This window comes from Cavia porcellus, unplaced genomic scaffold (assembly GCF_034190915.1).
Source record: "Cavia porcellus strain 051 isolate PalLab524CR breed Dunkin Hartley unplaced genomic scaffold, mCavPor4.1 scaffold_17, whole genome shotgun sequence".
NCBI lineage: Eukaryota > Metazoa > Chordata > Mammalia > Rodentia > Caviidae > Cavia > Cavia porcellus.
In genome coordinates this window covers 69887648-69911002 of record NW_026947500.1, presented here as the reverse complement: position 1 = coordinate 69911002, position 23355 = coordinate 69887648, and the positions used below count along the sequence as shown (strand labels likewise).

Below are 23355 nucleotides of genomic sequence, written 5' to 3'. Positions count from 1 at the left end.
AGCTTTTGCAGGAATTTCTTTTTATATTGAATCTGTTCCACGCAACCTGGTTTTGATAGTCGGATTTCTTTTCTTACAAACTTTCATTAAATCTCACGGAGCATAGAAGCGGGTTTGTGGATAAATTTAAGACGTCGCGGCCGAGTATCGAGCTTGACTTGTGAGCACAGAGGCTCGTGGGAGTTGGGGGAGAAGCTGCCCGCCAAGACCAATCAGAGTGTTCATCACTCAGGGCGAGGGAAGCGGCCTGCGGGGAGCTGAGGTCGTGATGACCCTTATGCGTTAATGCCGGCACATGAGTCAGCTCCACATTGCTATAAAGAAACACCTGACGCCAGGCGTGGCGGTGGATCCTGTAATTACAGCCCTCTGGGAGGCTGAGGCAGGAGGGTTGCAGGTTTGAACCCGGCCTGGGCAACTTGGAGACTTAGGGAAACCTTGTTTTAGAACCATAAAAATGGCTGGTGATGGAGCTCCGTGCAAAGGTCCTGGGTTCCATCCCTATGTTGCCCAAAATAAAGTTTATTTAGGTTACGGTTTTAGAGACTTCATGCCAGCTGGGCGAGGGGGCACAGGCCTGTCATGCGGGCATTTGGGAGGCTGAGGCAGGAGGATCCCTGCAAGTTGGAGGCCAGCCTGCTTTTCACAGTGAGCTCAAGGCCAGCTGGGACGATGTAGACAAAGTCTGTGCTGAAAAACCCGAACAACAACAGAAGAAGACGAGGCGGGGCGCGGGGTCCCACGCCCCTTTGAGGGGAACTGCCAATAGCCTGCAGGCCGCCCCCCAAGCCCCGCCTCCCGCGGCTGCCTGGCCTTCCAACAGCGCCACCTTGAGGGCGAAGCCTGTAACGCAGGGAGGCTCCGGTTCAGGCGGGCCGCTGTCTGCTCCGGGCTCACACCGTCCTGAGCCCCCAAAATCTTGCCACGAAGGTTTTGTTGGCATCGCAGGCTACACGCATGGAAACTGGTGCTTGGAGCAGCTAAAATGCTTGTACAGGGCACCCGGCTTATTAGGGGTGGGGTCTGGGGTCAGACTCAGATAAAAAAATCATAGGTTTTTTTCCGAAGGATCTTGCTGTGTAATACAGGCGGGCCTCGAACTTGCAGCGATCCTCCTGCCTCAGCCTCCCAAGTGCTGGGACTACAGATGCGCACCACCATGCCTGGCTAATAACGCATTTTGGTACAAGTATTTGAAATGAAAATCGGATCCGTTTCCTATTTTGTGACAGCCCAAGGATGACTTGGAGGAGGTGGTGGTCAGGATGGTGGCACAAGAGCGCCCAGGTGGCATCTAAGTGATGAGCAATAGCTGGCTTTGTGGAGGTCTGCAGGAGAGGCATTTTAGGCTTAGGGAGCAGCCTGTGCAAAGGTCCTGTGGCGGGGATGTGTTTGTGCCCTGAGAAGCACTGTGGAGGCCAGTGTGGCTGGATGCAGCAAGAAGTGGGGGGCGGGGGAGGAAGGGGGGCAGAGGCTGCCTTGGAGGATTCTAGGGCTTGAGGAAGTCGCTGGAATCGGAGGCTTGGGAAGGCCTCCGAGGACGGGGTGAGGGGCCCGAGGTACCCATCTGTCCCATCTCTTTCTCTGGTTCTCTCCACACAGGGATCTACGGGATTCCCCGGGGCCTTAGGGCCACTGGGAGAGAAAGGAAGGCGGGTGAGTCACGCCCCGGGTAGGGGCACGGTGTGGGGGGCTGTCTGAGAGGTAGGTGACCACCGCTGATGTGACCGCGCAGTGGCCTGTGATCACAGACACGTGCGCGTGTCTCCTGCACCCGTCTGTGCACGCGTGTGTTCCTGTGCACACCGAGCGTGCATGCTTGCTTGCACTGCCCTGGTACCTGGGCTCGGTGTGTGAACGAAACTCCTTCCGTGATTCAGGAGAGCACGGCTGTGTGTGTGTGTGTGTGTGTGTGTGTGTGTGTGTGTGTGCGTGTGTGAGCAGAGCTTGTGAGTAAGTGTGTGGCAGGCGTCCTCCTGGGTGTGACCGGGCTCATCTGTGTGGCCCTTGCACCCTAACTCCCCCGGGGTCCCCTCTGTGTTTCAGGGCAAGGCCGGCCAGCAGGGCCAGGACGGAGAGCGCGGCCCGCCCGTGAGCGCACAGGGAGCCGGCCGGGAGGGCGGGGGCCGGGCGGGCCACCGTGCAGGGGGGCCTGGACCTCGAGTCCTTCTCTAGGGTTGCTGACTTGTGTTTTTTGCCTTCTTTCTGTCCAGGGCGCCCGTGGAGAGAGGGGCCAGCCGGGGGCCACGGGACAGCCAGGCCCCAAGGTACGGGGACCCTCCTGCCTCAGCTTCCCTGGACGCCCCACACCTCAAATCTGAGTTTGTTCTTTCTCTCTGTCCTAGGGTGATGTGGGCCAGGATGGGTCCCCAGGAGTCCCTGGAGAAAAGGTGAGTGTGTGTGTTAATGTGTGTGTGTTTGCACGTGTGTTTCTGAGCAGGGCACAGGCCCAGGGAGACTTCATAATGCGGAGGCCAGAATGCAGCCTCTGAGATCCGAGAGCCAATTCAGTCCTGGTTGGTTCACTCACCAGCTGTGTGTCCCTGGGGCGGTCACTTAACCTCTCTGTGCCCTGATTTCTTCTGTAAAACTGCAGTGACCCCAGGCTCCACCCCGACAGAGGTGGATGAAATTATTTTTATTGTTGTTGTTGATTTTTTGTTTTTTGGATCTTGCTATAGAGCCCAGGCCGGCCTCAGATTCCCAGTGGGCCTCCCACCTCAGCCTCTCAGGGGCTGGGGTTACCAGGGTGCCCCACCAGGCCTGGCTAGAAATCACTGGTTGTGTGGGGAGCGTCGGCATGGGGTTGGGGTATGCAGTAGGCGCTCAATGTGTGCTGGCTTCCTGCGCTGTTGTGGGCTCAGGAGGAACCAGGTAATGACTTGTGCTCCCTTTCAGGGTCTCCCGGGATTGCAAGGCCCCCCCGGATTCCCTGGGTCAAAGGGCCCCCCTGTGAGTGAGGTCACCCCGGTTGGGGTCAGGTGGAGGGAGGCCGGGAAAAAGACTCTAAGACTCTTCCACCTTGTTCCCCAGGGTCCCCAAGGCAAAGATGGGGTACCGGGGCACCCCGGACAGAGAGGAGAGTTGGTGAGCGACCTTTTCACTTTGACCCCTGACCTTATTAGGCCCTCCTCCCATGTGACCCCCTTTTATTTTTCTCCAGGGCTTCCAAGGTCAGACAGGCCCACCTGGACCCGCGGGTGTCTTGGGCCCTCAGGTCGGAGTGGATCCCATTGTGCAGCAGTTGGGGGGCCCCGAGGAGGAGGCTGGGTCTGGGTCTCTGACAGCTTCCTCCCCGCAGGCCACCTCAGTCTAATGTACCCTCTTTCTCTGCAGGGAAAGATAGGAGATTCGGGGGCCCCGGGTGAGAGGGGGCACCCTGGCCCCCCCGGGCCTCCAGGCGAACACGGGCTACCGGGCCCGGAAGGCGGGGAGGGGGCCAAGGTGAGACCCTGCCCTGTTGCCCAGACCCCAAGGTCCCTTTGATGGCCCTGAGGCCACCTCGGGGCTGGCAGTCTGCCCTCTGGGAGGTTCTAGGGTCACAGATCAGCAGGAGACCACCCCACCCCTCTCCACAGGGAGAACCAGGACCCTTGGGGCCTGCCGGGAAGGAGGGCCCGCTGGGGCTGAGGGGCCTGCCCGGCCCCAAAGGAGCTCCCGGGGACCCTGTGAGTATCTTTAGGGGACCCAGCCACGTGTCCGTGGAACCCAGGGTGCAGACTCTGGAGTCTCCTGACTGTGTCAATCCTGCCTCAGGGACCCCCTGGATTGAAGGGTGACAAAGGGCCCCCGGGTCCTGTGGGGGCCAATGTAAGTAACACTGCTTCTGCGGGGCGGGGGGAAGGCTAGGGGGTTGCGGGGAACATGGATATTTGTCGTGATGGAGCTTGTCACCCTGGAGTCAGGCAGACCTGGCCACACTCAGCCCTGCTGCTCTTTGGCTGGGCAGTTGTGTCACTGGTGGGCCTCAGTTTCCCTATCTGTAAAATAGCCACGATGAGACACTTCCCATCTCATTCATGACCTTCAGATTCCTGGCAACCTCCTGCCTCAGCCTCCTGACGTACAAGCTGTGAAGCAAAAACAGCCAGAAGACAGGCTGAGGCAGGAGGGTTTCTAGTGCAAGGCCAGCCCGAGCGACACGGGGAGACCCCGTTTCCAAACACACAAGAATGTAAACAACTTCCCTGACCCTCTGCTCTGTTTGCAGGGCTCCCCCGGTGAGCGGGGTCCCCTGGGCCCATCAGGTGGCATTGGGCTTCCTGGCCAGAGTGGCGGCCAAGGCCCCGTGGGTCCTGCAGGCGAGAAGGGGGCCCCGGTGAGTGTCCCCCACGTTCCCTTCCCCCGCATCCCAGGACCCCTTCCTGCCCCACACAGAGACGATGGCTTTGCACCCCCAGGGAGAACGCGGTGCCCCGGGCCCCACCGGAAAGGACGGGGTCCCGGGTCCCCTGGGGCCTCAGGGCCCCCCTGGAGCAGCCGGACCTGTGGGCGAGGACGGGGACAAGGTGAGGGGCGCAGGGCGGGGACGGGGAGGCGCAGTGGGGACCCCGCTGACACCGTGTCCCCTGCAGGGGGAGGTGGGCCACCCGGGCCACAAGGGCAGCAAAGGCGACAAGGGAGATGCGGTGAGTGGGGGCACCCTGGTGACAGGGGTGGCCCTGAGGGAGGGCGGAGGAGCCGGGGTGTGAGGAGGTGGGCAGGGATCGGAGGCCGCAGCGCACCCCGCTACCGGCTGCATGTGGCTGGAGAGCAAAGCTGGGTGCACCGCTGGGTGCACCGCTGGGTCCCGGTGAGGTCACTTCCGGTGGGCGGGGCATGCTAATGAGGGGCGTGGCCAGGGAGATATTGATGGACGTGTCTAGGGCCGCTCGTCCTGGGATCAGGAACCCAGGGAATGTCCTGTTCTGTTCCCTCCTGCAGGGCCCACCCGGACCCACGGGCCTGAGGGGTCTCGCGGGACACCCAGGACCCGCGGTGAGTGCTCGCAGCTTTGTGACCCCCTGGGGCCCGGCCCCCACCCACCTGGCTGCACCCTCAATACCCCGGATCCCAGTCTCAGCTGAGAGATTCGTGGCCATGTCGCTGGCGCTGCTTGGCACCTGGCGAGAGCTTTTTGCTGTCATACATGGCACAGGGTCCCTACCCTCATGGTCTCACTTTGTCCTGATCACCTCTCACAGGCTCTGCCTTCAAATGCCGCTTAAGAGCCAGCAGGGTGGTGCACACCTGTGGTTATAGCACTCGGGAGGCTGAGGCAGGAGGATCTCTGTGAATTCAAAGCCAGCCTGAACTGCATAGCAAGACCCTGCCTCAAAACAAACAAGCAAAAAACCCCCAAAATAAAAAACCAGCTCCTCCCCAGACAAATTTTGACCCAAGCCTCAGCTTCATTCCTAAAGTAGGACCTTAACCCAGACGAACCCCAGCTCCAAACTGGGTCCTCACCCTGCCCAAACTGAACCCTGACTCCAGCCCTTGACCCCAATCCTGACCCTTGTCCCTCCCCAGGGAGCTGATGGAACTCAGGGACGCCGCGGACCCCCAGGCCTCTTTGGGCAAAAAGGCGACGACGGAGTCCGAGGCTTCACGGGGGTGAACGGCCCCCCAGGCCCTCAAGTGGGTGTCTGGGTTTGGGGGTGACATCTCGGTCCCCGCCCCCACGGTGTGCTCCAATCGTGCCCTTTCGTTCCACAGGGGCTGCCAGGACCCCCTGGAGAAAAAGGGGAGGTCGGAGACGTGGGCTCCATGGTACGGGCGCCCTGGGGACGTGGGGGAGGCGGGGTTGCGCGGGGCGGGGACTTTTAGGGCCATTCAGGGGCTCACGGGCCACGTGACGGTTCTCAGGGTCCTGCAGATCACTGGTAGCACGGTGTGGTCACCGGGGTGTTTATGGCTGTGGGGTCACTGGGTACATTTTGGTTCCTCTGCAGGGTCCGCATGGAGCACCAGGTCCTCGGGGTCCCCATGGCCCCAGCGGGTCAGAGGTAAGGACTCTGGGGGCCTCAGGTGGAACCCCCATTCCCCAGTCGATTGTTGGGGTTCCGCGCAGTCATCTCTACCCCTGCTGCCCAGGGTCCACCGGGGCTTCCTGGCGGTGTCGGTCAGCCTGGTGCGGTGGGAGAGAAGGTGAGTGAGAGATCGGTTCCCTTCCTGGTGGAGGGAAATGTGTTCTTCTTGGGGCGGCTGTTCTGGGGAGTCCCTCTCTGTGCTCATGTTCCTCCTACAGGGAGAGCCAGGAGATGCCGGGGACCCAGGACCTCCGGGACCCCCAGGAATTCAGGTGAGTGGTGCCTGGAGTCCTCTCAGGGAAGCCCTGACCCCTGGGTGTGTCAGGCCACCTTGACAGCGGGAATCCCGGGCTGTCCACTGACCCAGGGCCTCCGGGCCTCCCTGGCTACTTTGATGAAAGCAGGTCTCGAGAGGGCTGCTGTGTAAGGTTCCTCAGGATGTGCACTGCTCAAGGGCGTGCAGGGCTGCCCGGGCGGCCTGTGCTCAAATTCAAACAATGAGACCTGGCTGGGGCCCGAATGGCCCAGAGGGAACCCCTTTAATTCATTCCAGGGGAGCACACGGGCTAGAACAACTTTGCCCTTGATGGTGGATGATTGGCCCCTCCATAAGGCCTAGGCCTCCCTGACATCTAACCCTTGGGAAGTTTAAACCTAGGCCTCGGGCTGACCTCTGACCCCAGAAAAGTCCTGGAGAGGGCAAACCACCCTGACCTTTGACCTCTGCTTCTGCAAAGGGACCCAAAGGTGAAGTTGGTGAAAAGGGCGACTCAGGTCCATCTGGTGCTGCTGGACCGCCGGGCAAGAAAGGTCCTCCTGGAGAGGATGGACCCAAGGGGCACATGGTGAGCCTGGGGAGACGGAGGCAGAGACGGGGGGCGCCGAGCCCCCTGGGTGCTCCTCAAAACTTCTAGCCGGGGATCCCTCCAGTTTGCGGATCCTGTGAGGGCTGGACTGTGGCTGGCTGGCTGGACAGGCGGATGGAGGGATGGATGGAAGGAGGGGAACATGGATGGACAGCGGGCCAGTTAATGACAGTGAAGGGGGTTAGTGGATGGCGGATGGATGGAACCATAGATGACGGACACGTGAATGGATGCGTGATGGATGAATGAATGGGTGGACAGGTGGGTGGAGGGATGTGTGGGTGAGCAGATGGATGGGCAGGTGGGTGGATGGATGGGCAGGTGGGTGGATGGGTGGGCAGGTGGGTGGAGGGATGTGTGGGTGAGCAGATGGATGGGCAGGTGGGTGGATGGGTGGGCAGGTGGGTGGATGGGTGGGCAGGTGGGTGGAGGGATGTGTGGGTGAGCAGATGGATGGGCAGGTGGGTGGATGGATGGGCAGGTGGGTGGATGGATGGGCAGGTGGATGGAGGGATGTGTGGGTGAGCAGATGGATGGGCAGGTGGGTGGATGGATGGGCAGGTGGATGGATGGGTGGGCAGGTGGGTGGATGGATGGACAGGTGGGTGGAGGGATGTGTGGGTGAGCAGATGGATGGGCAGGTGGGTGGATGGATGGGCAGGTGGATGGATGGGTGGGCAGGTGGGTGGATGGATGGACAGGTGGGTGGATGGATGGGCAGGTGGGTGGATGGATGGGCAGGTGGGTGGATGGATGGACAGGTGGGTGGAGGGATGTGTGGGTGAGCAGATGGATGGGCAGGTGGGTGGATGGATGGGCAGGTGGGTGGATGGATGGGCAGGTGGATGGAGGGATGTGTGGGTGAGCAGATGGATGGGCAGGTGGGTGGATGGATGGGCAGGTGGATGGATGGGTGGGCAGGTGGGTGGATGGATGGACAGGTGGGTGGAGGGATGTGTGGGTGAGCAGATGGATGGGCAGGTGGGTGGATGGATGGGCAGGTGGATGGATGGGTGGGCAGGTGGGTGGATGGATGGACAGGTGGGTGGAGGGATGTGTGGGTGAGCAGATGGATGGGCAGGTGGGTGGATGGATGGGCAGGTGGGTGGATGGATGGGCAGGTGGATGGATGGGTGGGCAGGTGGATGGATGGGTGGGCAGGTGGATGGAGGGATGTGTGGGTGAGCAGATGGATGGGCAGGTGGGTGGATGGATGGGCAGGTGGGTGGATGGATGGGCAGGTGGATGGATGGGTGGGCAGGTGGGTGGATGGATGGACAGGTGGGTGGAGGGATGTGTGGGTGAGCAGATGGATGGGCAGGTGGGTGGATGGATGGGCAGGTGGATGGATGGATGGGCAGGTGGGTGGATGGATGGGCAGGTGGGTGGATGGATGGGCAGGTGGGTGGATGGATGGGCAGGTGGATGGATGGGTGGGCAGGTGGGTGGATGGATGGACAGGTGGGTGGAGGGATGTGTGGGTGAGCAGATGGATGGGCAGGTGGGTGGATGGGCAGGTGGGTGGAGGGATGTGTGGGTGAGCAGATGGATGGGCAGGTGGGTGGATGGATGGGCAGGTGGGTGGATGGATGGGCAGGTGGGTGGATGGATGGGCAGGTGGATGGATGGGTGGGCAGGTGGGTGGATGGATGGACAGGTGGGTGGAGGGATGTGTGGGTGAGCAGATGGATGGGCAGGTGGGTGGATGGGCAGGTGGGTGGAGGGATGTGTGGGTGAGCAGATGGATGGGCAGGTGGGTGGATGGATGGGCAGGTGGATGGATGGATGGGCAGGTGGGTGGATGGATGGGCAGGTGGATGGACAGGTGGGTGGATGAATGAGTAGATGGATGGATGGATGGATGGATGGATGGATGGACAGGTGGATGGATGGACGGGTGGATGGATGGACAGGTGGGTGGAGGGATGGACAGGTGGGTGGATGGATGGGCAGGTGGATGGATGGGTGGGCAGGTGGGTGGATGGATGGGCAGGTGGGTGGATGAATGAGTAGATGGATGGATGGATGGATGGACGGACAGGTGGATGGATGGGTGGGCAGGTGGGTGGAGGGATGTGTGGGTGAGCAGATGGATGGGCAGGTGGGTGGATGGATGGGCAGGTGGGTGGATGGATGGGCAGGTGGATGGATGGGTGGGCAGGTGGATGGATGGGTGGGCAGGTGGATGGAGGGATGTGTGGGTGAGCAGATGGATGGGCAGGTGGGTGGATGGATGGATGGATGGATGGACAGGTGGATGGATGGGTGGGCAGGTGGATGGATGGGTGGGCAGGTGGATGGAGGGATGTGTGGGTGAGCAGATGGATGGGCAGGTGGGTGGATGGATGGGCAGGTGGGTGGATGGATGGGCAGGTGGATGGATGGGTGGGCAGGTGGATGGATGGGTGGACAGGTGGGTGGAGGGATGTGTGGGTGAGCAGATGGATGGGCAGGTGGGTGGATGGATGGATGGATGGATGGACAGGTGGATGGATGGGTGGGCAGGTGGGTGGATGGGTGGGCAGGTGGGTGGATGGATGGATGGATGGATGGACAGGTGGATGGATGGATGGATGGACAGGTGGATGGATGGACGGGTGGATGGATGGACAGGTGGGTGGATGGGTGGATGGGTGGATGGATGGATGGATGGATGGGTGGATGGACAGGTGGGTGGATGGGTGGATGGATGGATGGGTGGATGGAGAGGTGGATGCATAGATGGATGGATGAATGAGTAGATGGATGGATGGATGGATGGACGGACAGGTGGATGGACAGGTGGATGGATGGATGCATGGATGGATGGATGGATGGATGGATGGATGGACAGGTGGATGGATGGATGGATGGATGGATGGATGGATGGATGGATGGACAGGTGGGTGGATCCCACACACAGCACTGTATGGGGGAGCTTGAATTCACCCTGAGTCACTGTAGCCTTGTTGGAGAGGCCGAGTGACGCTGGCTCAGATCTGGGGTTGATGTGAAGTTGGCCCTGGGGTGCAGGTTGAAGCCTTTCTCCAGGCTTGGTGTGGTTTGAGGTGGGTCCTCTGCCTGCTGTGTCCCTCTGGGGCCCGCGGAGGCCTCGGGGAGGATGAGGTGAGGAGGCACATGGGACAGGCTTAGCTCAGTGCCTGCCCAGGTAAACCCCGGCAGCTCCCTCGGCGTCGGGGTCCTGCGTGCCGGGCAGCGCGAGCCGGGACAGTTTACCCGCTCAGGCAGCGGTGAGAGAAAGGCTCGTCTCACCCCAGAGATGCCATCGTGAACTTCTGTGTTCCAGGGCCTCATGGGGATGCCTGGAGATCTAGGGCCCCCGGGAGACCCTGGGCCTCCAGTGAGTGTCACCCCTTTCCCCAAGCCCAGCACGTTCCCTACTTCTGTCCCCCCCAAGCCACAGACCTGGGCAAGGTCCACGGGCCCCACCCCGAATCCTCATGGACCCCAAGAACTTTCTGTGATCCCTCCCAACTCTGTCTCCTCTGGCCCCCACAGGGTATGGATGGCTCTCTGGGGACGAAGGGAGACCCCGGTGATGTTGGGGCACCGGTGAGTGGGGGGACAGAGGATGCGGTGTGGCGGGGGGTTTGGGGGGTGAACTGGGGAGCAGTGGGGTGGGTTTGTGGGCTCTTGGGGCCCCTGCATATGCTCCTGCTTTGCCTCTCTGGGGCCCCCCTGAATAAGGGCAACTTGGGGGTCCTCAGGAGATGGGGTGCAGGGTGGAGCCCGTCTGCCATGTCCTGGCCGATAACAAACTGCCCTGCTCCCCACAGGGGCCGCCTGGTGCTTCTGGGGAACCTGGTGCCCCGGGACCCCCTGGCAAGAGGGTGAGTGATAGCCCATCCCGGGTGCCCTGGCTCGGCCCTCAGAACCCCCTGACTCCAGGGGTCGCCGTCCCCCCGCAGCACCCTCCCACACACCTCTCCTCCTCAGGGTCCCTCAGGCCGTGTGGGTCGAGAAGGCCCAGAAGGGGAGAAGGGTGTCAAGGTGAGCGCCAGTGTCCCCTCTGCTGGTGGCCCCAGGGTCAGGAGATGGCACCCTCCCAGCCCCCGTCACCCGGTCTGTTTCAGGGGCAGCCAGGGCCGGACGGGCCCCCAGGGAGGACAGGGCCCCCGGGGGCGCAAGGGCCCCCTGGACGTGCCGGGCCCGAGGGCCTTCAGGGGATCCCGGGCCCTGTGGTGAGTGGGGTGACCCGGGTGGACGGTGGGTGGTCCTGCCTCACGTGCTCGTCCTGAGCCTGGGGGTGGGTGGGCGCGTCCACACTGGCTGTGGCCCCGAATGGCCACTTTGTTCTGTTCCATCCACAGGGAGAACCGGGCCTCCTGGGCCCCCCGGGGCTGATTGGCCCCCCAGGACCCCTGGTAAGAGATGGCTTCGTCCCTGAGGTCGCCCAGTGACCACCCAGAGACCCCTCACTGACCGTCTACACTGGCCATGTCTCCTGAACATCTCTCCTGACCATCCGTGGTCAGGAGCCTTCGTGGTCTGCACTGGCCACCAGTCCTGGTCCCCTCTTCTGTCCCCACGGACCTGGCCACCCCAACCACCCCTTCCCACGCTTGTCTCCATCCTGTGCCCCCACGATGGCATCCCCACTGGAAACAGGGAATTTCCATTAGAAGTCACCCCCTCACCCCAAGGCCTCTGGCTTTACCTCGAGTCACCACCAACACTTTGTCCCCACCCAGGGTCCGCCGGGCCTCCCAGGGCTGAAGGGAGATGCTGGCCCGAAGGGGGAGAAGGTGAGGGCCCCTCCCGCCATGCCCCCCACACCCCGCCCTGCCGGCCCCCCGTCCCCCACCCCTGCCCTCCTGTGTGTGTCCCTCCAGGGCCACCTGGGACTGCAGGGCCTCATAGGCCCCCCTGGCGAGGCCGGGGAGAAAGGAGACCGGGGGCTTCCGGGCGTGCAGGGCCCCCGAGGCCCCCAGGGAGACCCCGTAAGTGTCCTCCCCGGTAGGGAGGTCGGCTCCAATGTGGGGTTGGGGTGGCTGGGGAGGCAAAGGGTGGGGGGCGCTTGGAGACAGCAGGCCGTGGGGTTGGGGGTCAGGAGTGGGAATCTGGGGTGCTGTATCTGGCAACTTGCAAGTGGGGGGCTGAGTCTAGGATGTGGGGGTCTCTCTGGAGACCTGACTAGGGTTTGGGGTCTCCTTCTGGGCCACTGAAGGCTCCTGAACACTGACTCTCCTGTCCCTTCCCAGGGGTCCCGTGGTCCTGCGGGCTCTGCAGGGCCCCCCGGGTCCCCCGGCGTGGCGGTGAGTATGGGGGGATTGTGGGGTGCGGTCACCACGCCAGGCCTGGCTGGGACCCAGATCTCTGTGTCTCCACCCCGCAGGGCCCCGTGGGACACAAAGGCTCCAAAGGGTCCCCGGTGAGTCCCCTTGCTCCCCAACAAGCCCCCGAGTCCCCCTTGCCTCCCCCAGCCACACCCCAACATTCACCCAACCCGATGCCCTTTCATCAGACCTGAGACACCCTTACTTTACACCTGTTGATCTGGGGACTAGAAAATAGGGGAGAGAAATGTGGGTGCTGCTGCTTAGCACGGAGCACGGCTTGGGGTGTGTGTGCCCTCGTGGGGGAAGGTGGGGTCCCCACGCACAGGCCTCACCCCAAACCGACCTCTCCTCCAGGGATCCCTGGGTCCTCCCGGAGACACTGGACCCCCAGGACCTCCCGGCCCCCCTGTGAGTTCCCCTGGAGGACACCAGATCTGGGGACACGGAGGGGGACAGTGGTTTGGGGGTTCCGTGGGGTCCCCCAGAGCGCGGAGGCCAGGTGTTGAGGGATCCAGGTGACCAGGGAGGGAAGGGGTGGCCTGTCCGTCCTCCTCCTCCACCTCCCGGGTCTCCCCCACTTCCCCCTACCCCATCCGTGCCCAGGGTCCCCCGGGCGAGCTCCGCGGGCTGCACAGACGCAGACGCCGCCGCGCGGTCCCGGAGGGCGGCCTGGAGGAGGTGCTGGCCTCGCTGGCCTCGCTGGGCTCCGAGCTGGAGCAGCTGCAGCGGCCGCCGGGCACCGCCGAGCGCCCGGGCCTGCTGTGCCGGGAGCTGCACCGCCATCACCCGCAGCTGCCCGACGGTCAGCCGGGCTCCACTCCCGCGGGCTGGGCTGGGCCGGGCTGGGCCGGGCTCGGGGGGGGGGGGGGGGACCCCACCTCCGCTCACCGGCCGCTGGCTCCCCAGGCGATTACTGGATCGACCCGAACCAGGGCTGCGCGCGGGATGCGATCAGGGTTTTCTGCAACTTCACGGCCGGAGGCCAGACCTGTCTGTACCCAGACAAGAGGTTTGAGACGGTGAGCGGGATCCACAGCCGGGCCCCTCCCTCCTCCGCCCGGCATCGATTTTATTTTATTTTATTTTATTATTTTTTGAGCCACCGTAGCTGTGTAGTTCAGGCAGGCCGTCCACACCCAGCGATCCTCCTGCCTCAGCCTCCTGAGTGCTGGGGCTACAGGTGTGCCGCACCACGGCTTGTTATAGAAACCCTGGAGTTCTTCACCCGGGAGACCTGAGCCTGTGGCCTCCCCATGCAAGTGCCAGCTTTAGCCAAAAGGCAGAGCAAGGGGCGCGTGGCGTGGACCCTGAACCCTGGAGGCCCGGGGTTGGAATGTGGAGCTCTTGCCTGGGTTTTTCCATCTGTAAAATGGAGCTCGAGAAAGTCACTGGGTATGGCTCAGGAGGCTGAGGCAGGAGGACCACACGTCCAAAGCAGCCTGAGTAAGAGTCTGTCTCGAAATAAAAAGGGTCAGGGACTAGCGTGTGGGAATTGTCCGAGGGACGCCGCCGGGGTCTTTGTGCACATCCCCCCGGCATGGGTGAGGGGGAAGCCCAGCCCCTCAGCCCGCAGCCCTGAGGAGGCAGGTGCCCAGGGACGGGGTGGGCACGGGGGCACCTGCAGCAGCGACCCTCCCTCCTCACCCAGGTGAAGCTGGCGTCCTGGTCCAAGGAGAAGCCCGGAAGCTGGTACAGCACCTTCCGGCGGGGGAAGAAGGTGAGGCCGGAGCCAGAGTGGCCCCGGGGACACCCGTTGCTCTGCTGTGGGGATCAGGGGGACCAGGGAGGGGAGCGAGGCGGAGAAGAGTTAATGAGGCCCAGAAAGACCCGGGGGCAGTAGGGAGCCACGGCGTGTGCTTGAGTGAGGGAGGTACCCGGAGCCAATCTCTGCCTCAGACAAATGTGTGGGCCGGGGCCTGGAGACCCCGGAGGAGATGGGGGTGCAGGAGGAGGGACGTGTGGGGGATGGGAATTCAAAGAATGGTGGCGGGGCACAGTGTGGCTGTCCAAGTCAGCAGGGCTTTGTAGTTGACCGGATGCAGGACAGAGGAGCTGGAGCCGCTGGCCTGGGGGTCTCTGCTTGGCCCCCCTCGGAGGTGTGTCATGACAGGCACCGGCTCGAGGGCCGCTGGGTTAAGTTAGGGTTCGTGTATGTAACATGGATGCACCCTAAGCCCTGCGAGCCGCAGCAAACCAGTGTGTCTGATTTCACAATGTGAAATGGGGACGTACACTGAGCTGAGAAGTGATCCCAGGAAACGGTGTGACGGCGCACGCCTGTCAGCCAGCGCTCAGGAGGCTGAGGCGGGAGGATCTCAGGTGCAGGCCAGCCTGGGGAACTTAGACCGGGTCTCAGAACAGGGCTGGGGATGGAGGTCAGTGCAAAGGCCCTGGGTTCCATCCCCACGCTCTGGGGCAGCGGCGAGAAGGGGCTGAAGGCTCACCCTCACCCCCCTGCCTGGCTGCACCCCAGTTCTTCTACGTGGACGCCGATGGGGCCCCGGTCAGCGTGGTCCAGCTGAACTTCCTCAAACTGCTGAGCGCCTCGGCCGAGCAGCGGTTCACGTTCTCCTGCCAGAACGCGGCCGCCTGGCTGGACGAGGCCGCGGGTGACCACGGCCGCTCGGTCCGATTCCTGGGGACCAACGGCGAGGAGGTGTCTTTCAACCAGACGGCGGCGGCCACCATCGAGGTCCCGCACGACGGCTGCCGGGTGAGGTGCAGGGGCAGGGCAGGCCGGGCTGAGCGCTGGGGGTCCGGCTCGCGCCTCTGATGTCCCCTGCGTGTCCTCCCAGCTCCGCAAGGGCCAGGCGAAGACCGTCCTGCAGCTGCGGTCCTCCCGGCCCGGCTTCCTGCCGCTGCTGGACGTGGCGGCCTCGGACTTCGGCCAGGCGAACCAGAAGTTCGGGTTTGAGCTGGGCCCCGTCTGCTTCAGCAGCTGAGTGCCCAGGGGTGCGGACGATGGTGAAGGAGCCCCGTGCGGGCACATCTGGTGCTGAGGCTCGAAGCGGCCTATCCATCATCTCCTGGGACCCCGCAGCCCGGCGATGGACGCTGTGTGTCACCGTCCCGTGCTGTCCTTCGTCCCCTCGGAGGGATGGCGGGACAGGGACTCCCCACGCGGCCCCCGGGGCCCGGCTCTGGGCGCCATCGCTGTGCCAGGCCCTTCCTGTCCCCTCCCGTGCCCTCCCAGAGCCCCCACGCCATGAGCTTCTAACTCCGCGCCACCCGCCGCACCCTGGGGTGCCACCCTGACCCCTATAGTTAAGCACTGGATGTCCGTTGGCGCCAAGCTGGGGCCCCCGCTCACCCCGTTCCCAGGTGGGACCTCGGGGAAGGGCCCGAGTGTGTCTCCGCACCCCCAGCTCCCCTTAGCCGCCCCCCAGATCCCGAGCTCACCTTGCTATGCCAGGTGTCGGACCAGGACGGTGGCGGTGACCCCGGACCCTAATGGTGCTGTCCCATTTATCCCCGGGTCTGCAGGGAAGGGGGAGCCCCTCTGTTGTGTATTTAATCTGCTTCCTCCTTAGGGAGGGCTGAGACGGGAGACAGATTCAGCACCCGCTTTCCCCCGTTCACCAGGCCTTAGGGCAAAATTGGCATCTCAAGTCAGAGTAAACCAGTGAACTGTGTCCCCGTCTCTCTCTCTCTCTCTCTCTCTGTCTTGTCTTTGCAGGCCTGGAGGTTAAACCCAGGGCCTTTGCACTGAGCACACTCTCAGCCCTTCTTTATTTCTTATTTTGAGGCAGGATTTCACTAGTTCACTAGATTACCTAACCTGGGTTCGAAGTCGAGACCCTCCTGCCTCAGCTTCTCAGAGTGCTGAGACTGCAGGCATGTGCCACCATGCCCAGCTTCTGTGTTAAATAGTCAGGAATCCGTGGCTGGCTTTGCCCTAGCTGCTGGATTAAGAGGTCACCATCAAGGCAGGCATCATGGCAAAGGCCAGTAATCTTAGCACTCTGGAAGGCCGAGGCAGGACGTTCAAAAGTTTGAGACAAACCATCTTGGACAACTCAGCAGCTTGGTGCGACCCTGTCTCAAAAAGTAAAAAGAGGTCTGGGATGTGACTCAGTGCAAAGGCCCTGCGGTCAGTCCCCAGTACCGCAGAAGAACAAAATGGAGTTTGAAATTGGCTGTTGCACTGAATTGCGTTAGGGTCGATTTGAGACATGGGGTTCTGTGGTGGGGGTGGCCTTGGCATCGTAGGGTTCAGCCGAGCCTCAGTTAGGATGAGGTTGGATCTGGGGGTAACCTGAATTGAGGGTTAGCTGCTGTGCTGGGGTTTTAATAGCAGGTTTATTATGATATAATTCACATGCGTGTCATGCGATGTATAATTAAATGGGTTTTAGTGTATTCAAACTTGTGTAACCATCGCCACATCGTTGACTAATTTCATCATGCCCCGAAGAAATCCCAGGGCCAGAGCAACTGTTTCTCTTTCTTGCCAACTCCCAGCCCCGGGCAGCCAGTTACCTGTTTCCTGGCATAGATTTGTCTCTGCGGGGCTTTTGTGAGGCGAATCAGGTAACTCGTGGCCTTTTGTGTGGTTGTTTTCACGTGGTTCATTTTGTGGCAGGCATCGGCATTTCGCTGGGTTTTAATTCCTTTTCTCTCCCTACGACTTGGGGTGGAACCCAGGGGCTTTACCTGAGCTCTGTCCCCAGCTTTTTTGATTTTTTATTGTAAGTCTGGGTTTCAGGGAGTCGCTCAGTTAACCCAGGCTGAGTTTGAGCTTGTGATCCTCCTGCCTCAGCCTCCCAGAGTGCCGGGATTACAAGGGTGCTTTTTGATTGTCAGTCAAGCTTCCTTTTGTTTCTTGTAATCCACTTACTGGAGGACAGACGGTGGACACTGTTAGGTGGAGATTCGTTAGTGGTACAGAGGACTGGGGTGAGTGGAGCTGGAAGACAGGATCAGGTGGGTAGAGGTTTTGGGGAGTTTCAGAGCTTGGCAGGTGTAGGGGTGCGTGCTTGTCATTCAGGAATTGGGAGGCTGAAGCAGGAAGATGGCTGAGTTCAAGGCCACCCTGGACTACATAGTGAATTTCAGGCCAGGTTGGGCTACACAGAGAGACCCTGTCCCAAGGAAACAAACAGATAAAACCCAGAGCAATTTCCCCGAGGCCGTCTGAATTCATGTCCTGGGTTCCCTCATTCATTCAGTCAATGAATGCTGACTAGGAAGACGGATGGTGTCCCAGGCCAGATGAGCAGTGCACCCCTTCAATCCGCCCTCTCCTTGGTTCATTCACTCAGTTCTGGGGAGTTCTCCATGCTAAATGCCGACAGTGGGTGCCTCTCTTCAGGGTGTCACTCCTGAGGGAAACGCAGTACACAGATTAGTGGCTGCTCCAGCGCTGAAAAACATGGTGACTGTTCACGTGTTTAAAAATTACGTCCGCCAAAGGCACAGTTCGTGGGTCTCCCCTTGAAGTCCCCTCCCCTGCCTCAAGGGCGCTTGTCTCCTCCTTCCCGCGCTTTGTGGATCATTCTGGAGTCCTTCACAGTGTCTGTCCTTGCACTGTCCTGGCCGCTGCTTCGATGTCCTGAATCGCCTCAAAACAGTTACCTTTCCTGGTCATTTTGGCTCAAGGGAGGACCCAGAACTCCTCCCACGGTGCTAGACCTCACCAATGAGGTGCATGAGGGCCCGCTGCATGTTTTAAAGAGCAGTCTTTCCATTGGATGGCACTCCAGGCTAATTAGCATATCTGTTGTTACACCCAATAAGGGCGGTTCCCCTAATCAGCCTTACCTCAGGATTGCACAGGGAAGCGCGGGGACTAGCTCAGGGCTGAGCGCTCGCCTGTCAGGCGTGAGGCCGGGGTGGGATCCCCAGCGCCATAAATAAATAGATCAATAAAATGTATGTGGTGATGTTAATGCGGTTGACTGTTTTCCTTTCCCTGGACACATATAACTGAAAATAGGTTTCTCTGTTTCCTTTGGAGTTGGGTTGGGGCCATACGGTCGGGTCTTAGAGGATAGGATATGAGTTTCTACGAAATCCCCTGCTCAATCCTCTGCCCTGTTTCCTGCCTCTGTAAAAGGGAACCTTGGGGGCCGTTTGTGTAAAATAGGGTGCCACAGTCACTCTGAAGACTCTGGGCCCCCTGCTCTCATCCTTACCCCTTATTTGCATAGAATCTACACGCATCCCCCTGTGGACTTCAGGCTTGGGCTACTGTGGAGCTCGGTGGTGGAGTGCTTGCCTGGCATGAGGGAGACTCTAGGTTCCATCCCCGGCACTGCAAAAATAAATAAATTCTCAGCACAGTGTGGTGATGCACGCCTGTCATCCCAGCACTGGGAGGCTGAGGCAGGAGGATCACCATGAGTCCGAGGCCAATCTGGCCTACATAGTGAGTCCAAGGCCAGCCCAAGCTGTAATACCCAAAACGATATAAATGTTCTAAAAATACTTGCTGTGTTGTATTGTGCAGAAAAATGCTGCGCATGTTTAGAATAGAGGCAAATTTCCTGAATATCTTCAATCTGTGATTGATTGGATCCATAAATACGGAATCAATCCGTGAATACTGAGTGGCAGTGACTTGTGGAATTTGAAAAGGGGCTGGTTGTCAGAGTCACTGCTCACAGACCTTCCTCAGGCGGTGTATATGAACAAGAAATGACTTGATGGTCTTACGATGTCCAGGTTTTTGGGGCTGCTTGTTACAGCAGCTATCGTCAGTTATACTGACTCATACATTGAGCACACCCGGCTTTCACCAAAGGCGGGCGTGGGAGCCTGTGTGAGAACCAAGATCCGCTGCTGGAAAGTGAACACATTTAAACTGAGTGTGAATGTCTTGCCTCAGCCGTCCCCAGCACTGTGACCCTGTCCCTGGAAATCCGCTGTCCCTGAGTCTGGATTCCTCACCTCCTGCCCTTCCTCCTCTCCTCTCCTCTGACATCTGCGTTTACCTTGCTTTTCAGGCTGTCGACATTAACGTCTCCCTTTTTTATATGTGATATTGGGGTTCCAGCCCAGGCCTCCCACCTACTCGGCAGGCATCGCGGAGCTGAACTGCGCTCCCCTCCTTTAAAAGAAAACTTGACTTTGAGACAGGCTTTCGTTAAGTTGCCTGAGCAGGTCCCGAGTGTCTGGGGTTAGGCATGCACAGCGGGGCTCACTTTCCTTCAGTGAGCCATTCATTACCTCAGCGCATCATTTGGCTGTCTCCTCATGGCCCTTGTGAACACACGGCCTGCGGTTTATTCAACTGTGCTATTAATAACAACTGCAGTCGCCACCGTCTATATGCCAGGTGCTGTCCATCCAGTTATTACTGGGTTGATTTAGTCCCTTAGCAATTGAGGGCTGGGACATAGCTTGGTGGCATCAGCACCTGTCTAGCAAGTGCAAGGTCCTGAGTTCAATTCCTGGTTAAAAAAAAAAAAAAAGAGCCCCTCCTTTGGCATTTGAGGAAGCATCTATTAATGTCGTCTTTCAGATAATAAAATTGAGGAACAGAGAGATGAAATAATTTGCCCAAGGTCTAAAACTAGTAAGATCTGGGTGTGGTGGCACATGCCTGTCATCCCAGCACTTGGGGGGCTGAGGCAGGAGGATCACAGAGTTCAGAGCCAGCCTGAACTCATAGTGGGAACACCTCGACTCGGTAATTTAGTGACTGAGCAAAACATCTCAAAACAAACAAACAAACAAAAAAACACACAAGAGACCAGGCCCTGAATTCCCTTTCTGGGACAGGAATACACAAAAAATTCACCGCTGAGGCCAGCACTTATCACATTTCTTCTACCCAAGCAACACCTCCCAATCCCGGTTCACAAATGAGGTTGGGGGAAACTGAGTCAGTGGGGGAGGGGACCGCCCCAGCTGAGCTAGAGGTCCTTACACAGATGCAGCCCGCTGTTCTCCCCTATCCTGGCGCAGGCTTTTGTGGGAGGAGGAGGGACAGATCAGTGAGGGTGCTTCCATTAGCTCGGAGCTCGTTAACGACGGAGAAGCTCGACCCGCCGATGAGAGGTTAATTGACAAAGGCGTGAGGAGGAACCCCTCCCACCCGCGTTTATTCGCGGCACCACCGCAGCCCCGCAGCTGCCGGGAACCCCAGCTGATCTGCATATGCAGCAGCCGGAATTAATCAGCAGGCCTGGCGCTGCTCCCAGCTGGGGGCGGGGCGGACGCCCGCTGGGGGTCGCTCGTGGCTACAGCCGGGAGATGGTTTAGGGGACAGAACCAGGGGTGGGTTCCACACAGCTGCAAGACGCCGCCGGACACACGCGCACGCAGACACGCATGCGCACACACACGTGCGTGCAGACACGCACACGGACCAAGGGCCCACGGAATCGGATACTTATTATTTATTTATTTATTTTGTATTTATTTGTTGAAACAGGTTTTGGGATGCAGTCCAGACTGACCTTGAACTGTGTAGCCCAGGCCGACCTCAAACTCAGAGTGATCCTCCTGCCTCAGCGTCCTGCGTGCTGGGATTACAGGCTTCCGCTGCTGCGCTGTGGTGGATCCTTGCCATATTCCCCTCACAGCTGCAGGCTGGAGCCAAGACCCACAGAATAAAGCCTTCCACCCTCCGCCAGATTCAGACACCCTGGCACCCGGAACAGGGCACCACATATACACACACACACCCAGGGATGCTTGGACACAGCCAGTTTCTTCACACATGCGCAGTTGTGCACACAAACCCACCCCCCAAAAAGAAAGCCACTTCTGGAAAGAGCCAGACCTCCGTAGTCACGCACGGAGGCACCGTGTGAGGGGCGTGGCATGGGCCCGGCACACAGAGGGCTCCACGGCCCCACGCACACAGGCGCGGTGGTGCACGCCTGTGATCCTAGCCCTCGGAAGGCTGAGGCAGGAGGATCTCTGAGAGTTTGAGATGAGCCTGGGCTACATAGTGAGGTCAAGGTCTGCCTGCACTGCATAGTGAGACTCTTAAAAATAAATAAATAAATAAATAAAAACAGAACAGAAACAAAAGAAAAAGAAAAAGAACAGCAAAGAACAAAGGGAACATTTGCCTGTGTACTGAGCACATAGGAACTGTGTTTTTTACGATTCTCTAAGTGGGGCAGAGGGGCCGCTATTCCTGTGGCATTGATGTTGTCTCAGGTAGTCCAGGTGATCTAGAGATGATTTACTATCCAGGGACGGTTTCTGTGGGTTCCGCGTAAACACTACACCATTTTAGAGCATGTGGATTTTGGGATCCGAGGGGGTCCTGGGATGAGCTGAGGAGGAGGGAGGGGCCCTGTAACCCGCTGTGCTCAGAGCTCCCGAGCACCGACGCAGAGTCGCAGGCATGCATGCGCCTTGTGGACCAGGCCTACACGCAGCGAAGCTGTCAGTCACCAGAGCAGACTTCAGTCCCGAGTGCCCGGCCACCAACCCTAAGTGACAGTTCAGGGACTAGGGAGGGAGGGGAAGCTGAGCGGAAAGATGACCGGATGAGCCCGACATAGTGGCACATGCCTGTAATCCTAGCACTCAGCAGGCTGAGGCAGGAGGATCGCTGTGAGTTCAAGGACAGCCTGGGATACAAAGTGAGCTCAAGGCCGGTTGAACTGCATAGCAAGACCTGGACTCAAAAGACAAAAAATAAAATAAAATAGTAATAAAAAGAGCTATAAGAACTAGTGAACTTATTCGCATTTCTTGACCAATTCTTTATTCCCAGCAACAAGAAACTAGAAAGAATTTGTAGAAGGAGCCTATAGCACCCAATAAACTGGTTATAGAGTCTCACTACATTAAACAGGATGGGCTTAAACTTGCAACCTCCCTGCCTCAGTCTACAGAGTTATGGTTTAAAATCCGAAACAAAATTAATCATGATGACATTTTTTGCCAGTGCTGGGTTGATCCCAGGGGATCCACATGCTGGGAAATGGCTCTAACCCTCAGCTCCACCTCTAACACCGAGTGACATCCCTCACCCTGAGCTCCGCCCCTCAGCCAAGCTCCACCCCTCACCCGAGCTCCACCCCTCACCCGAGCTCCACCCCTAACGCCGAGCTCCACACCTGACTTCAAGCAACAATAACCAGAGCTCCACTTCTAAGCCCAAACACCACTCCTAAGGACAAGCTCCACCCATAATCACAGGCTCCAACCATCAACGTGAGCTATGCCGCTCCCCCAGCTCCACTCCTAACCCAGAGCGCTACTCCTCACCCCGAGCTCCGCCCCTAACCCCGAGCCCCACCCCTAACCCTAGCTCCGCCCCTAATTCCGAGCTCCGCCCCAACCCCTAGCTCCGCCCCTAACTCCGAGCTCCGCCCCTAACCCGAGCTCCTCCCCCAATCCCGAGCCCCGCCCTTAACCCAGAGCCCCGCCCCTAACCCCGAGCCCCGCCCCAACCCCGAGCTCCGCCCCTAACCCGAGCTCCTCCCCCAATCCCGAGCTCCGCCCCTAGCCCCGAGCTCCGCCCCTCACCCGAGCTCCGCCCCTCGCCCCCATCGTAACCCTTTTGGCTCCCCAGCAGTAAGACAATTCCTCAGTCTGCGCCTGCCACTCCCTCCACCCCAAAGCTTTGCTGTCTCCCCAGCTGAGATTCTGCTTATTCACTGCCGTCCCCTCCCCCCCAGTCTGGGACTCGTTGCCTCCGGAATGTTCCCGCTTGTTTCCTGCGTGCCTCGCGTGAGCCGGCTGGTTTCTGGCGCCTCGCACGGCGTGTGCTCAGCTGTCTGGCGAGGCTCAGGCTCGCCTTGTGGGCGCAGCAGGCTCCCGCATCTGCTCTCACGGGGACACAATTCTTTCTTTGTTTTCTTTTTGTCCTCCTTTCTCGTCCTCTTCTCCCCTTTCCCTTCTTTTTGCAAGACGAGGGATCAACCCCCGAGCATTCGCACTGAACTACATTCCTGGTCCTTTCTATTTTTTATTTTATTTTATTTATTGTCTTTTTGTATGATTTTTAGTATTTTTTATTTTTATTTACTTTTTGTCTTTTTGAGACAAGGCTTCACCATGCAGTTCAGGCTGGTCTTGAACTCACTTTGTAGGCTGTCCTTGAACTCACAGCGATCTTCCTGCCTCAGTTTCCTGAGTGCTGGAATTACACGCGTGCACCATCATGCTGAGCTTTATTTTATTATAATAATTATTATCATTTTGGTCTTTTTTTGAGGCAGGGTTTCACTATATGGTTCAGGCTGGCTTTGAACTCACTTGGTAGCGCAGGCTCTCAAACTCACAGTG

The 23355-nt window shown here is 59.5% G+C and overlaps 1 protein-coding gene across 3 annotated transcripts in view; it reads left to right on the top strand.

Moving 5' to 3' along the window:
* The window catches only part of Col5a3 (collagen type V alpha 3 chain), a 33452-nt gene extending 15408 nt beyond the window's left edge, over nucleotides 1–18044 (top strand). For 2 of the 3 annotated variants that reach the window (XM_063228622.1, XM_063228623.1), the window contains exons 32-67: nucleotides 1603–1656; nucleotides 2047–2091; nucleotides 2214–2267; nucleotides 2346–2390; nucleotides 2899–2952; nucleotides 3034–3087; nucleotides 3164–3217; nucleotides 3337–3444; nucleotides 3579–3668; nucleotides 3757–3810; nucleotides 4211–4318; nucleotides 4401–4508; nucleotides 4575–4628; nucleotides 4924–4977; nucleotides 5512–5619; nucleotides 5698–5751; nucleotides 5934–5987; nucleotides 6076–6129; nucleotides 6230–6283; nucleotides 6749–6856; nucleotides 10164–10217; nucleotides 10376–10429; nucleotides 10654–10707; nucleotides 10814–10867; nucleotides 10951–11058; nucleotides 11188–11241; nucleotides 11569–11622; nucleotides 11710–11817; nucleotides 12079–12132; nucleotides 12213–12248; nucleotides 12511–12564; nucleotides 12760–12958; nucleotides 13063–13175; nucleotides 13805–13873; nucleotides 14630–14869; nucleotides 14952–18044. In XM_063228622.1, the coding sequence (XP_063084692.1) occupies nucleotides 1603–1656; nucleotides 2047–2091; nucleotides 2214–2267; nucleotides 2346–2390; nucleotides 2899–2952; nucleotides 3034–3087; nucleotides 3164–3217; nucleotides 3337–3444; nucleotides 3579–3668; nucleotides 3757–3810; nucleotides 4211–4318; nucleotides 4401–4508; nucleotides 4575–4628; nucleotides 4924–4977; nucleotides 5512–5619; nucleotides 5698–5751; nucleotides 5934–5987; nucleotides 6076–6129; nucleotides 6230–6283; nucleotides 6749–6856; nucleotides 10164–10217; nucleotides 10376–10429; nucleotides 10654–10707; nucleotides 10814–10867; nucleotides 10951–11058; nucleotides 11188–11241; nucleotides 11569–11622; nucleotides 11710–11817; nucleotides 12079–12132; nucleotides 12213–12248; nucleotides 12511–12564; nucleotides 12760–12958; nucleotides 13063–13175; nucleotides 13805–13873; nucleotides 14630–14869; nucleotides 14952–15098 (2820 nt within the window). In that variant the 3' untranslated portion in view covers nucleotides 15099–18044. The remainder of the gene's footprint in view (nucleotides 1–1602; nucleotides 1657–2046; nucleotides 2092–2213; nucleotides 2268–2345; nucleotides 2391–2898; nucleotides 2953–3033; nucleotides 3088–3163; nucleotides 3218–3336; nucleotides 3445–3578; nucleotides 3669–3756; nucleotides 3811–4210; nucleotides 4319–4400; nucleotides 4509–4574; nucleotides 4629–4923; nucleotides 4978–5511; nucleotides 5620–5697; nucleotides 5752–5933; nucleotides 5988–6075; nucleotides 6130–6229; nucleotides 6284–6748; nucleotides 6857–10163; nucleotides 10218–10375; nucleotides 10430–10653; nucleotides 10708–10813; nucleotides 10868–10950; nucleotides 11059–11187; nucleotides 11242–11568; nucleotides 11623–11709; nucleotides 11818–12078; nucleotides 12133–12212; nucleotides 12249–12510; nucleotides 12565–12759; nucleotides 12959–13062; nucleotides 13176–13804; nucleotides 13874–14629; nucleotides 14870–14951) is intronic. The other variant, XM_063228624.1, reaches the window with a different exon arrangement.
* Nucleotides 18045–23355: the final 5311 nt, after the last annotated feature.